A 17,917-nucleotide genomic window follows, 5' to 3' on the forward strand; every position below is an offset into this window, starting at 1 on the left:
AACCCTCTACACTGTTGTTGGAAATACGCATTGGTGCAGCTCCTATGGAGAACAATATGGAGATTCCTTAAAAACTAAAAATAGAATTATCATATGATCCAGTGATCTCATTCCTAGGCAGATATCCAAGGAAAACTCTCATTTGAAAAGATACCTGCTCCCCAATGTTTATAGCAGCACTATTTTTAATAGCTAAGACATGGGAGCAACCTAAATGTCCATCAACAGATGAATCAATAAGGAAGATGTAGTGTGTGTATGTATATATATATATACACACACACACATATTATACATATAATGGAATATTACTAATCCATAAAAAAGAATGACATAATGCCATTTGCAGCAACATGGATAGACCTTGAGATTATCATTTTAAGTGAAGTCCAAATACCATACTGTATCACTTACATATGAAATCTTAAATGATATAAATGAACTTATTTACAAAATGGAAACAGACTCCAGACATAGAAAACAAGTTTATGATTACCAAAGGGGAAAGAGGGGGGAGGATAAATTAGGACTTTGGGGTTAACATATACACACTACTCTATATGGGCTACATGGGCTTCCCTTGTGTCTCAGTTGGTAAAGAATCCGCCTGCAATGCCGGAGACCTGGGTTCGATCCCTGATTGGGAAGATTCCCCTGGAAAAGGGAAAGGCTACCCACTCCAGCATTCTGGCCTGGAGAATACCATGGAGTGTACAGTCCATGTGTCACAAAGAATTGGACATGACTGAGTGACTTTCACTCACTACTGTATATAAATTCGATAAACAAGGACTTACTGTATAGCACAGGTAACTATATTCAGCATCTTATAATAACCTATAATAGTGAAGAATCTGAAAAAATATGTATATATGTACACACACATGTATAACAATCACTTTGCTATACACCTAAAACCAACATAACTTTGTAAATCAATTATAGTTCAATTAAAAGAAAGATTTAAAACAAGAAAATATGGCAAAAAAAAATTGTCTACCTACCTAGGTGGTAGGTACCTGAATGTTAATTTTTTTCTATATATTTTTCTCTGTCTTAAAAATATCTCATAGTAAAATCAACCTCAGAATATTTTTTTTCCTGATCTAGAAAGGATGGACATACCAAGGAACTTTATTACCTGCACATTACCTGTCTTCTCAGTGACTTAAAGCCAGATACCAACCTTATGAGGCAGTTTTTAATGCCTCAAGGCTAAAGATGAAGCATTAGTTCAGAACCCTGGAGAGATGTAGAGGTGCCTGGATTCTGGTCCTAGCTTTATGACTAACTGATCTATGACCATGGATTTCCCAAATACAAGCTTTCCTTGCAATACAAGCTTTCCTTGCCTTATCTGTAAAATTAGTGAGACTGAGATTGTTTTCATCATTGAAATGTTGTAACATATAAATTATATATAAATGTATATTTATATTATATTAATGTTGCATAGACTAGCAACGTGATGGTCCTTTTTACAATAATTATAGAGGCTAAAAGAATACATGGTATAAACACAAATGTTGGACTAAGATTAAATATATGTGTAGTGGAGTCAGATCTAGGTATAAATTTTGCTTCTCTGCCACTTACCAACACTGACCCTTGGTTTCTTGGAACACTCTATTTCCTAAAATGACAATCCTAGTAAATAGTACCTATCTCAGCTTGGGGAGATTTGATGAAATAACAGTATTACTGTTGTAGTTGTTACAAATCAGTCAGTTAACTGTTGTGCCTGGAAAGGTACTAGAATAAATTTTCAAACAGCTCATTGCATCCATTTTTCAAAGACAGGATGAGCATCACGTGCCAATTATTCTTTGAAGTAGCAATAAACTAAGTATAAATTTGAAACTAAATGATGTCATATTCTTTGCATTCAAAGTGATTTAGAGGCAGCCCTGCCTCAATACAGGACCCTAACTGTAAATGACAAATTAGAGATTGCTTCCAATTCTTGAATTCTCTTTTATGTGGGCTGTGGTTGAATGGCCCTAATTGTTTTTCACAGAATAAACTTGAAACAAAAGTGAGAATACTCTTGATTTTTATTTGTACTTTGTAATCTGTCCACTTGCCACTAATCTGTGCAGAATGCACCAAAGCAGAACCAGATGACAGAGAGACAAGAAGAATGGTCAGTCAAAATTTGCATTCTTAAATCTCAAAACCAGCCTATGGTTTGCCATGGAACAGAAAATGTATTCAGTCATCTGTCTGCATAGTAGTACCAGGCACAGTTAATGTAGCTGGGCCTCTAGCTCTGCTGACATAACATATGCTGATATCTAAGTTTTGAAGGCTTGGATTTAATAGAACTTTGTGGTATCACATGGGTATGGTGAATGGAAAGCCTCTGCAGCTTATCGACAGAAAGATAAGAGGCCGACTACCAGTGCTTCTGAGATGTTTATCACCCAGGCTTCTGAGAACAAGAGTTTGGTCCATACCAAACACTTGAGAAATAATGTCAACACAACCAAGACCACAGCCAACACAGAATTCTCTTGAGATAAGATTACAACTTTGTCCTTAAAGAGACGTCAAGCAGGCCAGTCGATCCCCACATAGTCCCTGAGCTGAGCAGCCCTCTGAGTCTTCCTTCATACCAAGGGGCTTTAGGAGCTCAATTTTTAATGCTTCTACATGCAGATATTCTGCCGTTGTTTTCCAGAGTATGCACAGAACTCTGACCATAGCTAAGGAAGTTCCCACAGGGTCAACAGCCTGAGCTTGGTGCCTATGAGATCCACCAGTATAACAGCTGGAGGCAGCTCTCTATTGGCAAAAACATTGATTCACTTTAAGGCTTTATACTGAATGTATTGGGCAGGTCTAGGCTGTAGGGCCTCCAAGGCCAGGTTAGACCTCTAGTCTGGGTCTCAGATAAAGTCATTATAGGAAAAGATGATTTGGTCTTTGAGACAACTGGGTATGAAAAGTCACAGCAATACTCTGTTTAAATACCAGCATGTAAACTGGTACCAGGGTAAGAGGACCCATCAGGGGTGAGGTGAAACTGGTCAGGTGTTCTCCCAAGACCTTTCGCCATTGAGAAGCAGCAGCACAAAAGAGACTGCTCACCTTTGGTGTGTCATCCAGATACTAGCCCTATCACATCTTGCTTTGAAATGCCTCACATTCCTTCTTTTGTCCTCGCTGTGTCCTAGTGTGGCCTTCTGGATTCAGTCTTCTTCCCAGGGCTATGTTACATGTAGTTACCAAATTAATTAAAAGACAAAAGCCCTTTCTATCACCCCATTTCCCAGTAGAGTCTCATAATAAAATTCATACTCCTCTAGTTTATTATTAAATGTTTTCACTCTTCTTTCTGTCCAGTTTTTCCTTCTGTTAATCTGTATTTCATTTAAAGGATCTATTTAAGGGCTGTGTTAACTTATTTTTCCATTTTCCTGCTTCTGTGCTTTTGTTCCTGCCATCTCCCCCTTTTGGAATTCCTTCTCTTCTATTCAGACACATCTTTTCCATTAAAGCTTTTCAGACCAGTCTTGCTGCCTACACTGATCTGACCCTCCTCTGAACTCTGTTTCTTTATCGTCTAGAGTCCATGCCAGCCCTTTGGCAATTAATCATATACTGCTTTGTGCATTTATCTTTATTTTGCGTGTTCTGTCTTGCTCTTTGGCTCTTGTCTTTCTCGTTCTCTCTGTCTCTCTGTCTCTCTCTGTGTATGTAACTAAATAAGGGGTTTGAAAATAAAATCTGTCTTATACAACTTTAGAATACTCATCAGTGCTTTATGACATTGGTATCAGTTGATGAATCTCACTTAGAGGCTTGATTTTTTTTTTCCATGAAGGCAAAGGTCTGTCGGAAAAGGCAATGGCAACCCACTCCAGTACTCTTGCCTGGAAAATCCCATGGACGGAGGAGCCTGGAAGGCTGCAGTCCATGGGGTTGCTGAGGGTCAGACACGACTGAGCGACTTCACTTTCACTTTCATGCATTGGAGGAGGAAATGGCAACCCACTCCAGTGTTCTTGCCTGGAGAATCCCAGGGACGGGGGAGCCTGGTGGGCTGCCGTCTATGGGGTCGCAGAGTCGGACACGACTGAAGCGACTTAGCAGCAGCAGCAGCAGTAGGGGTCTTTGTTTTCTACTACTACTGTATCCACAGCACCTGTGGCTTGAGTGTTAGCTATTACCATCTGATAATAAGGGGGTTCCCTTGACCAGGATCTGCAGCTGGCCTTGACATTCGGCCTTGTGCCCTGCTTCCTGAGGCCGAGCTCTCTTATTCCCAGGCTGGCAGCCTACCTGAAGTGTCCTGACACAGCTGTGGTTATCTGTTCTTCCTCCTCAGATGCGTACTCTCATTCCTCAAGTGAAAACGGAGGCAAGTCCGAGTCGGTGGCCAACCTGCAGGCCCAACCGTCCCTGAACTCCATCCACAGCTCCCCTGGGCCCAAGCGTTCCACCAACACCCTGAAGAAGTGGCTGACGAGTCCCGTGCGCCGGCTTAACAGTGGGAAAGCAGATGGAAACATCAAGAAGCAGAAGAAAGTACGAGATGGTCGGAAGAGCTTTGACCTGGGATCTCCCAAGCCTGGGGATGAGACGACCCCTCAGGGAGACAGCGCTGATGAGGTAATTACACGAGGCCTCGGAGCCTTCCATCAGGAGGGGCTTCTGACATGCCTCATTCCTGGAGCCTCAAGAGGTGTCCTTCACCAAGGTTTGTGAACTAGCCGGATTCTAACTCCCCATAGTTGGTCTTGTTGGGCCTAGCTATTTTCCAGATCCCTAGTTTGAATGTAGTTCCCTGACTATGCAGTAGGACCTTGTTGTTTATCCATTCTAACTGTGATAGTTTGCACCTGCCAACCCCAAACTCCCCGTCTATCCCTCTTCCTCCTCTGCCTACCCTCTGGATGTGGCGGTCTAGGCCCACAGGGAGCCAGTGGTCACCAAGTCCCCAGTCTCTACTAAAGACTGCATAAAACCTGCTAGGACTTCTATTTACTGATTTTTACAATGTTTGGTTGGTTGCTTAGGGCCTTAGTTGCCGCAGGCAAGGTCTTTAGTTGTGACCCACAGACGCTTAGTTGTGGCACGTGGGATCTAGTTCCTTGAGCATGGACTGAATGCTGGCCCCCTGCGTTGGGAGCATGGAGTCTTAGCCGCTGGACTTCCAGGCAAGTTCCTGCTAGGCCTGTTTAGAATAAGAATAAAAGGATGGAGGTCATTTCACTTGGAAAACAAGAGGACTGTCTTTTGAGATTATGACTGTTTTCCAGTATGTTGAGCAGAGCCATATATGAAAGGGAGTATACAACTCCTGGTTGCTCCAGAGGGGAGTATTACACTTAACAGGTGAAGGTTTACAGTTGGCAAGGTTTCAGCCTTTAATAAAGCTCAACTAGAAATGGGCCTTCATGAAAACAAATGGACATCCATATTGGAAAGGTCTGGGAGAGCATATGACCTCACATAACAGTCAGAGAGACCCATGTTGACCTGATGGTCAGACTGACCAATGATCTCTTATATCCCTTCCAAAGCTGGGATTCTGTGGTCAAAACATACAGGGTATTTGGTTACAGAATGAGATAACTCTTTTACCTGGCAAACTAACCTACTCTAGTCATTGACATGGCTAAGAAATTCTTCTTGATATGAAACCAGACTGTTTTTGTAGTTTTATGCTATCTGCTTTTTCTTCCTCTGAGAATGACAGTAGAGCCTGGTGACATTTAGACTGTGGTTTAATCATTGTTCATAAACTTAAAATGCTGGTTTCTCTCTGACCACTGTCTCAGCCTTTCTTTTCCTGGCTAACCAGTAAAGTAGATGTCTTTCATGTGTGTGTGTGTGTTTTCCCCATTTGGTCCTCACTGTCCTTTGAGATAAACAAGGGTGCCCATTCCACACAGGGAAAAATAGGAGTGTGTTGAGAGAGGAGGGTATCATATGTTGTTTTTTAAGAAATCCCAAGTCCTGAACCAACTGACATCTCTAACTGTAGGAAACAGTGACTAATGCTGCTCTTTTGTTCTAGAAGAGCAAGAAAGGTTGGGGTGAAGATGAGGCAGATGAAGAGTCACACACACCCCTCCCCCCGCCTATGAAGATCTTTGACAACGACCCCACGCAGGACGAAATGGTAGGATCTTTTTCACACTTGAAAGAGCCATGTGTGAAATGTGATTTTGTTTAGTGTGTGTGGTGAGGGTAGTAATGCTCTCTCTCCCTTGTTGTCTCTTATGCCTCATGACTCCCAGATGATGCAGATTCCGTCTGTATTGGGTTATGGGGACTAACTTCAATCTGGGCAGTGTAGGGGTGGGTTCTCAAAGGGAGAATTCTCAAAGTGAGAATCTGCCTAGTACCAGGTCCTGCTGATGAAGGATAATGTCTCTCTCTTCGGAAACAGCAGATCCCGAAAGAAACTACTTGTCTCAAAGAGGAAGCTGAGATGGCTCTAGGTAGTGATCGTTCTGTTGTACATAACCGTTCAACCAATGTTTTAGCTGATGGTTTTTCTCATCCTTAACTCTAAACTCCAAATCACAGTAACTTCCAGTCAAGCGTGGTGCAGACAGCGTGAGGGATGGAGATGCTGCTAAGGGGAGGTTTTGCCATAGATGGACAAACCCAATATGCCAGGTTGCCCCAGTTCTTTGGTTTGCAAAACCCCCTGGCTCAGTGGCATGCAGAGGCTCGCTGGCGTTGGGAATGTGTGTGTCCCTGTGTCTCTGAGCACAGCTGATCATCCCAGCTGTTCTGGAGCAGAGCTCAGGCTGGATTTGCTTCCCAGTACCTTGCTGGGGCTCAGGCAGGTCCCTCCTTTCGTAGTGTAATCTGTCACCACCCTTCCTTAGCACTGAAGTCTTCTCACTTCATCACGTTTCTCTTGCTTCTCTCAGCATTTCTGTCCTAGAGGACTGGAGGCAGAGGTGGTGACTTCAGTGTTGTTTTATGGTACTGTTGGTGGTGGTTAGCCATCCCCCCAGGGTCTCCCTGGCTCTCTCGTGCTCTGTCCCGCATTCAGCAGCCCCCTCAGAGGTGGTGGGCCCAAGTTGCATGGGCAGGGAGCTGACCTTCACAGTGCCACCCAGGGTACAATTCAGGAAGTACTGGGTACAGTTGCTTCAGAGTTCCTGGTGAGATCCCAGATCTTACTCGCATTCTCTCTGCTTTGCGTTTGGATCAGTTGTCCCCAGACGTTACTTGCACTCTTCCTCAGTGCTAAGCTAGAGGGACATTTTCTACGGACAGGCCAGTGACTGCAGTGTGAGTACTGCCCCCCTCGGTGACTCACCCATGAGAAGCACACAGTTACAGCCCCTCCTAAGGTGATGCTCTGACCCTGGACTGTTGGGAAGAGAAGAGGAAGCATGGCATGATACCCATCCTGGATTCCTAGAGGCAGAAATACCTTCGCCTTGAGATGGGAACGAGAACTAACCTGCTGTGTTCCCAGAGGCCTATTGTGAAAGGTTCTAGAAGCAGTGAGAATGTGTGTGGGGAGCAGGGCGCTCAGGTCACATATCTACCATCCCACACTGCCCTCCACATGGAGGTGCCAACTTACAAGGAAGGATCATGAACCCTCCCCCTCGAAATCCCTCAAACACGGTTTGTTTTGGGGAAAGGATGTTGTGTTGTTTCTGGATAATCTTTAACTGTGAATGCAGCCTCACCCCAGACACAGGATTACGACAGATGGCATTAGCCCCTTTTAAGACAAGTGAACCTCCTCAGTCCTGTTTTTTATTTCTGAACTTCTGTTTTCCTGGAATATTTGGGAGTGGGACGAGCTTCAGAATTTTCTAGCAAATGGAATTGGAATTATTAAAATAAGTTTTAAATCAGTATAAAAGGAGTTTTAAAAAATTCACTCATTCTAGAATTATGCAGTTCTTTAATTCTCCTTGTTTCCTTCTATTTGTTCATATGCATATATGTTTTATTTTTATAATTCTACATAGGCATATGATGTGTTCGGTGTTTTATATTTTAATACCTATAAAATTAAATATAAACAATGTTTAATATTTCCTAAAATCTTATTAATTTTACCTTCATAACTGTAATTTTAACAGTTGAGGAGTATTACACTTATGTATCATAATTCGCTTGACCAACCTGTTTGGGGATATCCTGGGTTGTTTCTAATTTTTGCTGCTCTTGGTAATACTGCTGCAGATCACTTGGTACATACAGCATTTTTTCTTTTGACTTCCTTCCTTGGAATCAGTTCCCAGGGGGGTAGGATTACTAGATTGAGAAGTAGCTAACTTGGATTTCCAAAGAATAGTAAGCTGTTTTCCTGCTTTCCAGGAAAGGAAAAAGAGTGTTGCTCTCTTAATTACATTCATTTGATATTATTACCCCATCTCAGAAGCAAAAACCTCAAGTCAGTCTTAGATGAGACAACAAAAAATTTCCCTTTTGAAACTCTTCCCTCTAACTTAAGGAACAAGCTTGAATCCAGAGCCCAGCTGGGGAGTTCAACTTTCTACTCCCACAGTCGCTATGCCCGTTTGTCCTGGGCCCTGTGAACACCGTTGCCCTCTTCTTGGAAGTGCGGGGTGGGTTAAAGTTTACACATGCATGTAGGGTTAACCATTTCTCTCCCAGTTTCTTCTCCAGTAGGAGAAGGAAGAAAGCAAAAGCACTGTCCCTCGGGGAGCAGGGACGCAACAGTCCCATGGCCCAGTCCTCATTGCTAATGTGAAGGGAGGAGGAAGGCCCTGGCTTGAGCCTCCTTTCACTGTGAACAGGGTCGTCCGTGTGTGCTCCAGCATGAGAGGCACAAGGCCTGCTAACGCAGTCCTGGGCCTTTCCAGAAACAGTTGTGTTTGTGGAGGAGAGAGAGTATGTGTGTGTGTGTGAGAGAGAGAGAGAGAGAGAGAGAGAGAGAGAGAGAGAGAGGGAGGCAGTTTCTGGTCTCCCAAGTGCCCTGCCCCTAGCATTTCTGCTTGACACAAAGTGACTGTCTGTACTAAAGATCTAAATCTCAGCAAAGCAAGGACAGTTTCTGTTTGGACACACTTGAGGCTAGGTTTATTGACCCCTCATTTCCTGGAATAGCAGTGGGCAGCCCTGTAGTGACCAAAGTCCTGTCTGCCCCCTCCCCTGTTGCTGTCAGTGGGCGCAGCCCTTCCCTGTTGGCCTCTTGGGAACTCAGTGACCCTCCCTGCAGCTCCTCTGGAGGCCTGCCTAAACAGAGCCTCATCTGGCCCTGCTTCGCTGCTGGCCAGAGCTCCTGACGAGGGGTCCGGCAGGCCTGCCCCACTCCTGCTCTACCCCATCTCCCTGTGTCATCTCTTCCCTCTAAACATAGAGCTTTGCTTCCCTTGCCTGCTTTGAGCTTTGTACTTGCTGTGTTTCTTCCTAATTGCTATTCCTCATTCCTCGCTAATCTGCTTTTCCCTTGCTGCTCAATGTCTTGCAGTCCTCCTCTTTGCTAGCAGCCCGGCAGGCTTCCACCGAAGTACCTACTGCTGCAGACCTTGTCAGTGCGATAGAACAGTTGGTCAAAAGCAAGCTGGTAAGTGGGGGTCCTGGAGGCAGTTCTGCATGTTTCACCTCCATGCGGCTCCCAGGCCTGACTTCTGTTTGCTGTGTTCTCCTTTGCACCTGTCTTCATTCTTCCTGTAGGATTGTTTCCAGCCAGTGATGATTTCTTAAAAACTGCACCTCAAAGTCCTTTTGGCTGTTTTTGAGAATGAGCCTGGGCAATTAACAGGTCCTTTTGGGATTGTGACATTGATGAAAGGTGAAAAGTATCAAGGACAAAGTAGCCTTCTGTAAGTCTGGTCCACTGGCCTGTAGGGAAGTGGCATCCGACTGGTAACTGGTGTGTGTCTGGGTAGCCCTGAAACTAACTTTGCTCCTGAGACACAGAACATGGATTGGGTCTTGGAAAGCACCGGGTAATTTTATCTGGGGATGTCAGAGTCTTCTAGCTTACAAAGTCTTACAAAAGGAGGTTGCTGATGATAAAGGGGAGTGGGCAAAAGTATGTGGACACCTCATCACAAGAAATTAAGGGAGATGGCGCTTATCCCATCATGAATGTACACCACTGAAAACTGGTCTAGCTTGTGACTGTCTCATAGACTAAACAGACCATTAGAGGGAAGGGTTATGAGTCTGAGCTCAGGGTTTTGGCATAATGCCGCTGAAAGAGCCCCTTTTTGGATAACTCATTTGAATAGGGCTATTCCTCTCCTCCCATATCTTTACCTTTGAGTGTATCACTACAGGATGACAACTTGAAGCATCTTTCTTTCCTTTGCTCCTATTCACATCATTCATTTGGTTTTTCCTACAGCTCTCATTAGGATAAATGTCTGTGCTTCTGCCAAACTTCTGTGGAGCAGTCCTGTCAATCAGCACCGTTTAAACCCTTCTCCACTTGGAAAAGGATGGATGCTCTCTAGGGAAAGCTGCCTGAATATAATTTTGATTATAGTAACTCCCTTTTCAAATACCCCAGCTTATAGAGGACCATTGAAATTTAACATATAGTACCTTCTTTTCTTTCTAATTTTCCTTACTAATTAAAAAAAAAAAAAGATTAGCTGGTGTTTTTAGTGCTAGTATCAAACTGCTGAAGGTTGTCCCTTTTCCTGCCATCTCTGTCAATGCTGTGGTGGGGGCAGGGAGCCAAGGGGAGCTGAGAGCTCTCATGGGCACGGCACTGACTTCTCAAAGCCCGTCTCCCTGACCACTCCTCACTTCCTCTCCTCTCTACACTTATCCATAGACCCTCTTCATTCTCCAAATAACCATTAAATTTTTTTTCCTTAAAAAATCATCCCTCTTTTTGCCTTTTCTCTTTTGCCCCTTTTTTTGCATTTTCTCTTCTACCACCTGAGCATGGGCCTGACCTCATGCCCAGAGAAGCCTTCTTAATCCTCCTCCCCATCATCTGCCTCCCAGCCTCACCAGCCACCCCCCCACCACATTATCTCCCTACTTGGTGAGGGCTCCCTGCCTCCCTCTCCCCTCATGGCAGTGGTCTCTAATGTGGGGGTGCTTCCAGGTATACAGGATGATTTTTTGAGGTACTGAAAGAAAATATTAGAATCTCTTTAACTCATCCTTTTAAAATGGTTTTGTGTATGTTTTATTATGTACTTAAAGGTAATACAGGAGTACAGAAACATAATTTATAAATAAGTTACTTGTTTTGGGAGTGCATGACTATAATCGTGTTCACTAATTGAAGTATATAATCAAAGTTTGGAAATCCCTGGCCCACAGATGAAGCCCAAACTTACCCAATAGTCTAATGTCTTGTGGCCTGTTCTCCAACCTCCCTTTCCAACATCATGTGTTATTCTGGTCAATGAACTTGGCTCCAACCAAATTGTTTTCTTCACTGTCCCTAAACATGCATTTGGCTTCCTCCTCCCAAGTTTCTGTTCATACCACCCCGACTGCTCTGGAATGTTCTCCCTATTTTTGCTTATCTAAAGTATAGCAGCCCCTCAAGGTCCCACTCAAATCTCATCTCTCCACAAGGGCCTCCCTGGCCAGCGCAGGCCAGGTTTCTTCTTGCAGAAGAAGTCCCAGAACAGTTTCTGTGCAAACCACATGCTCCCTGGGACAGCTGTTAATAATCCCTTTATGTTACTTGTTAAAATATCTTCATCTTTTCATTTGCAGCTTACCTCCACAGCTAGATTATTAGTCATTTGGGACATTATTTCCTCCTCCTTGTGTTAGTGCATCCTAGTCTTTTATACTTACATCAGTAAACACTTGTTTCCAAAGTCTGTATTTTTCACATTTTGGATTACCATTTTCTTACTGATCCTGTTCACCTTCTGCTACTGTCATGAGCCTCGACAGGCCTCTAGTTTGTGTGGTCCATGGGTCACGTGTTTTCCCTGTGAGTACAAATATTGAGAAGTCCCATTAGAGCAAATGTCCCAGAGTAGAGGGAAGTGTAGGATAATGCTAGAGTTGTTCAGCCCTATAACAAACTGTCTAAAAATGGCAGTTGAATGAATGGCCTTTCAGTGGTGACTTTACCATAATAAGGACTTTAACTTCTTCTTCTACCAATAGCTACTTCTTGGGGACCTGCAGTAAACCCAGAATTACAGCAATTTCTTTGACCAAACATATAAAACCAAGCCTGTGTCATGAAAAGGAAGGCAAGAGCAGTGGTTTGATTTCTCAGAATCTTCTAACCAAAATTCCATCCTTTCTCATTCCTCTACTTGTCTCTTTCTTCCTGTCCTATGTACCCACCATGGGGTAGCAACGGAGCACTGTAGGTGGTTGTTTCTTCAGCCCTATTTGAGAATATGGAGTTGCATCTTCACCTCCAACACTGGTATGCCTGTTGCTCATGGCTGCCTATCTAAGAGGAGGATAAGATCTAGAGCCTATAAAAAAAAAAGTTCTGGAGTTTTTATTTGACTGTAAGTACAATAGTATGTCAGCTGCCAAAATAACCAGCGTGGTCATAGACTGGGTTAATGAAAGTACAGCGTACAGATCCAGGGGCGTAATGGCCCCATTGTACTCAAAGCTCCTCAGACCACACCTGTCATGAGCTGTGTGTGAGTCATGTCTCAGGTTCTGAATGCAGCATTCTAAAATGTTCTTGAACTCAGTGGAAGGGCCCTGGAGGAAGTACCAATACCATGCAGTGCGTGTCATTTGAAGTAGAGTTGCAGAAGGTTAAGTATGGGGAGAAGTTAGGAGAGAAAAGGCACATGAGAGCTGTCGTTTAGTAATTGAGTGCTGCTGTGGGAAAGAACTGGTTTCACTCTTGGCTGCTCCAGAGGGCAGAACCTGTGAGTGGAAATTCATTCAGTATAAGGAGAACTAATAAGGTCCTTCCAAATGTACAGAACTGGAAATACTACAGGAGCATCTGGCGTGCTTGGACTTTTACATCCAGGGCTTAGATTCTTTCTGCGTTCTTTTTGGGTTGCTCAAGAGATGGTACTAGATGCTGTAGTTAGAAATCATTTGGCCCCAAGGTCCACCCAAAAGCCATGAGATCCCTCATGTCCCTGGGTCTGAAAGCTGCCCTTGGTATGTTATGGTCATGTGTCTATGACATTTGGGGCTACAGCCTTCAGAAGTTGTGATCTCTGCTGCTGGAGAGGTGCCATTAGGGAGCTAGGACAGGGGTTCCACTCACCTGCAGTGCAGATAAAACCCTGAAAACTCCTTTGGTGAGTCCCTCTGGACATTAATGGATGCTCCTGAGGTCTCACCTCCCCAGTTTGGTCTTTAATCAGTGATTTTGTTTATCAGGAGAGCATGCCCACACATCTTCCCCCAAAGAGAGCTCAAATACTTTTTCTGGGTTTTGTATTAAGGTATGGTCTTTAAGCCAGGACTAAGGACTCTCTTGTTTTTCTGTGTGATTTTTATAAAGTTTTTCCTAGATGTAGGGACTGGCTGTGGTGCTACTAAGTACCTAAGGAATCAGGAGACATAATGTTAATCTTGCCTCTGCTACTTATTGTGTAGCTTTGGGCAAGTTATTTAGTCTACTTGGAGGCCTCTCTTTTATCTTGCCTATCAACAGTGATGATTCTGTCTACCCGAATCTAATCTCAAGAGAGTTACACTGAGGGCTGAGTAAGGTATGAATGTGTTTTGTAAACTGATTAGGTGAGCATCCCACAAATGTTAGCTCTTAACCACCTTATTTGCATTGTGAAGGGCAGGGAAAGGGAGTCCGTCATACTTTATCTTCACCCGGAACACAGGGACACAGTATTTGTCAGTTAGTAGATCTGTGGTTGGGTGAATGTTGCATGCAGGGTAGTAGCTTAGCAGTCTATGTGATTTGGTTTTATTCCTCAAATTTGAAGGTCTTCCCTGGCGGCTCAGACAATAAAGAATCCACCTGCAGTGCAGGAGACTCAGGCTTGATTCCTGGGTTGGGAACATCTGCTGAAGGAGGGCACGGCAACCCACTCCAGTATTCTTGCCTGGAGAACCCCATGGACAGAGGAACCTGGCAGGGGGTTGCAAAGAGTCGGACACAACTCGGCGACTAACACTGCAGTCCATAGTGAAGCGACTTAGCATGCCTCAAGTTTGAGGAGCAAGGGCTTCCTGGCTTTGTGGGAATCTACTGTATTTGTAAACAGCCCAGGATTCTACCACCTACCTTAGATGAAAGAGTGAAGTGTTAGTCACTCAGTCGTGTCTGACTATTTGCTACGCCATGCACTGTACCCCACCAGACTTCTCTGTCCATAGGGTTTCCCAGGCAAGAATACTGAAGTGGGTTGCCATTTCCTTCTCCAGGGGATCTTCCCCACCCAGGGATAGAACCTGGGACTCCCGCATTACAGGCAGATTCTTTACCGTCTGACCCACCAGGGACTAGGCCTCAAGAAGGAAAGCCTCCTCACTGAACTCCTGTCCCCAGGTGGCACGTCACAGTAGTTCACTGGGCTCATGGTGGCACTGCTGGGCCTTTGACTGAAAATCCTCCATCTTTAGGGAGGAGGCTGGCCAGGATTGAGCTCTTGTTTGGTCTACCTGGTGGCCTGACACCCTGAGAATTGGCCCTATCTGCTTCAGCAAGACTTTGTTCCCTCTGGTTCTAATACTTTGATAGTATTCACCTCCCTAGGTCAGTCTGTGGGTCACAGAACGTAGCTAGGTCCAGGCTGCATTTGTGTGTATGCTTTGCTCTCCTTTAGATAAATCAGCTTGCTTTGTCAAAGGTACAGTAGAGTTAACAGTCCAGATGGGAGGAAATAATGGCCTCATCATATCCATTGTGAAAATGTGTGCTTTTAAGAACTGAGTTCCTCTGGCATCCTTCTGTGGAAAAGATTCCTGAGCTTGTTAAAATAGAATAGTTTAGATTTCCACCAAAAAAATTTAATCTGAAGTCTCAAATGTGTAATGTCATTTGCCTGGAAAATCCAGACTTCAGTTTTTCTACTTTAAAATGGCTTCCCTACCCCTGCCCCCAATTTGCCTGGGAGTGACTAAGATCGTAATATTTTTTGTCAAGATATTTCATACTTATTTGTATAAAAGGGTAGGACAGCTAAAAGGTTGGTTGTGGTGGGTGATGCTGGATCAGCACCCTTGACTGTTGTTTTTTCAGATGAACTTTGACCTCTACCCAAGAGTTTCATTCAGTAAATTCTTGGAGTCCTACTCTGTGCCCATCTTGCCAGCATAGAACCTTCCTTAATGGAGCTCACAGTCTAGGGTTAATGCTCAGAAATCCTCTCCCACCTGGGCAGTTGCAATCATTTCAGTCTGACGTCTCTTTGCATGCCTGATGGGGGGAATCTTACTTTTCTTTCATTTTTCCTTTTAAAAAAACTTTTAATAGTTCTTTTCTGATTAACAAAAGCATTGTATGCTCATTCAAGAAAAATTGGAAAAACGACAAGATTTTAAGCACAATTATATCTCATAATATCATCATCTAAACATAGTCAGTGTTGAAATTCAGATATTTAAAAAATAATGTAGTTAATCATAGAGTATATAAATCGTAAGTCCTGTTTTCCTTTACTGACATCAGATACATTTTCCCAAGTCGTGAAGAGCTCTTAGTATTAAGACAAATCTTTCTTAAACGTAATCCAATCACATTACTTCCCTGCATAAAATTCTCCTCTCATTGGTCATGGAAGTTGGTACTCTTTTTTAAAATTGAAGTATAGTTGATTTACAGTCTTGTATTAATTTCAGGTATTCAGCATAGTGGTTTGGATTTTTTGCTACACATAAGACTTCTTGTAATCTGATCTCTGCATCCTTCTCCAGGGTTGTCCATTTCACTTCCTATTTCTCCTTTCCCTAGTTCTTACTCCCCCCAACTCACATAACACACAGTTACTTGCTAATTCCCCTTCTCCCCGCTTTACAGACTGTCCTCCCTACACCAGGTGGCTTTCGGCTCCCCGGGCTGCCCCAGGCGGTGTCTCAAGTCGGTCCTTTACTCACTGTGCTCCTCCTGCCTGGATCATCCTCCCATTGGTGTATCCAGTGAAATCTTTTCTATTTCTCATTACTCAGTTCAAGCGTTGCCTCTTCCACTGAGCCATTCCCTTCCTTCCCTACCCTACGTTAAAGCTGCCTGCTCTTTTTTCTCATCTTCCCCATGGTACCCTCCTATCTAGAAGAATGCCCATTGTAGCTTAGATTTTGGTGGGCAGTGAATCGTATGTTATCTGTCTTCATTTCTCTAGCACTTTGCAAATATTCAGCACATAGTAGAAGTACAATAAATATTTGCTTAAGTATAAACAAATCAGTTACAACACTGTGATAAATACTGTTCAGAGGGTATGTAAAGGGTGCTTATAGGAGTCCTGAGGGAAGGGCTTTTTATGGATATGTGGTCCAAGATCAAGCTGACAGGAAATGTGTTCATTTCCATTGTGGCAATAGTCTTCCTTCATTCTTAATCCACTTTTTTGAATTGTATTTGCATTTCTATTCCCTGACCTGGCACCAACAATAAGAACACCCGTTTGCAGCATTCGTTGCTTCCTCCTTGGCACACCTTTTCCTTTGTTGAGACTATTGTGGTCCTGAGCCCGAGACAGGGCAGAAGTCCCCGCTGTGGCTGCACAGTCCACTACTCATCAACCAGCCATCACTTCGCGTGTCCCCCAAGGAGCAGCGCAGACAATTGAAGATCACCTGTAATAGTCCTTGGCCGGGACCCCATATCCCAACTCGAGCACAGGTAGCCAGATCCTCAGAGGGAATCACTCTTGCATTAGTTACGGTATTTCTAGCCAATGCCATTATTTGAGACAGATGACCCAGCATGCTGTTGTTGTTTTAGTTGCTAAGTCGTGTCCGACTCTTTGCAACCCCGTGGACTGTAGCCCACCAAGCTCCTCTGTCCGTGGGATTCTCCGAGCAAGAATACTGGAGTGGGTTGCCATTTCCTTCTCCGGGGAATTTTTCCAACCCAGAGATCGAAACAGCACACACTTTAGCTAAACCCTAAATTTCTCTCTTCTCCCACTCTCACTGCCTCTGCCTTCCTCAACTCCATGCCTGAGAGTCCTTGCCCGGAGATAACCTGGCTCTTTGCTCATATAACAGGTCAAGCACAAAGAGACAGAACATATTTCCCTGTGTGACACTTTGGACTCCTCAGATGTCCTTCATTCTGAACAAGAGTTGAGAGTGGACCACGCCAAGATGGATGGTCCATGGGAGACCCTTGTAGCAGAGATGTAAGCGTATTTCCCAGGCCTTGCAGCCAGCATCCTGCCAGCCAACAAGCTACAGAACAAAGGCTGAAATGAAACAATGTGGGCAAGGGGAGGGGAAGTAAAAGGCGTGTAATCAGATCAATCACCAACTGGGTTCATCTGCCTGGGGAGCCTGTCTCTGGTGATGGCACCAGGGGACATGTCACATGTCATTGGAAAGCATGTCTGTCTGGTGGCTTGTCAAGCCTCAGCACCAGATACTCATTTCCTTAATCACTGGTTACAGATCCTGAATCTGCACATTTAGCTAAACTTTTCTTGACCTTTCTACATATTTAGCCTTGTTCTGTGAAATACCTTCATGTCAAGTTAAAAGAAATTCTGTCTCTCAAGTTTGAAGACCCTGTCCTCTTAATGCTGAGTTCTAGTGTTAATAACAAATTCATGTTAGGCTGTGCCACAGGTTCTTGATTTAAGGGTGAAATAGAGGAAAAAAAGGTTGACATCTCTTCTCAGCTTTAAGTGTTTTAGCCTCCAATTCTGATATCCCCCACCTGTTCTCGTATAATGCCACCTCATTCACTTTCTGTTTCATTTACCTGGACTTTTCCTACCTCTGTTCAGCCTGTGCTGAAATACTGCAGCTAAGCCAGTTCACGATAGACACTCCAGGTGCAGGTTGTTTAAGACGACGCTGAAGCCTTTTGTTCCTACTGCCTGTAGGGGCACTTCTTGATCTTTCAAAGACT

At 44.0% G+C, this 17,917-nt stretch overlaps 1 protein-coding gene across 19 annotated transcripts in view; it reads left to right on the plus strand.

Annotated features, from left to right (window-relative positions):
• Positions 1–17,917, plus strand: part of KALRN (kalirin RhoGEF kinase) — a 689,867-nt gene that overhangs the window by 603,040 nt on the left and 68,910 nt on the right. For 14 of the 19 annotated variants that reach the window (XM_061408919.1, XM_061409136.1, XM_061409301.1 and 11 more), the window contains 3 exons: positions 4,331–4,614; positions 6,026–6,130; positions 9,428–9,523. In XM_061408919.1, the coding sequence (XP_061264903.1) occupies positions 4,331–4,614; positions 6,026–6,130; positions 9,428–9,523 (485 nt within the window). The remainder of the gene's footprint in view (positions 1–4,330; positions 4,615–6,025; positions 6,131–9,427; positions 9,524–17,917) is intronic. The other 5 variants (XM_061409007.1, XM_061410538.1, XM_061409480.1 and 2 more) reach the window with 3 other exon arrangements.

Source organism: Bos javanicus, chromosome 1 (genome assembly GCF_032452875.1).
Source record: "Bos javanicus breed banteng chromosome 1, ARS-OSU_banteng_1.0, whole genome shotgun sequence".
Taxonomy (NCBI): Eukaryota; Metazoa; Chordata; class Mammalia; order Artiodactyla; family Bovidae; genus Bos; species Bos javanicus.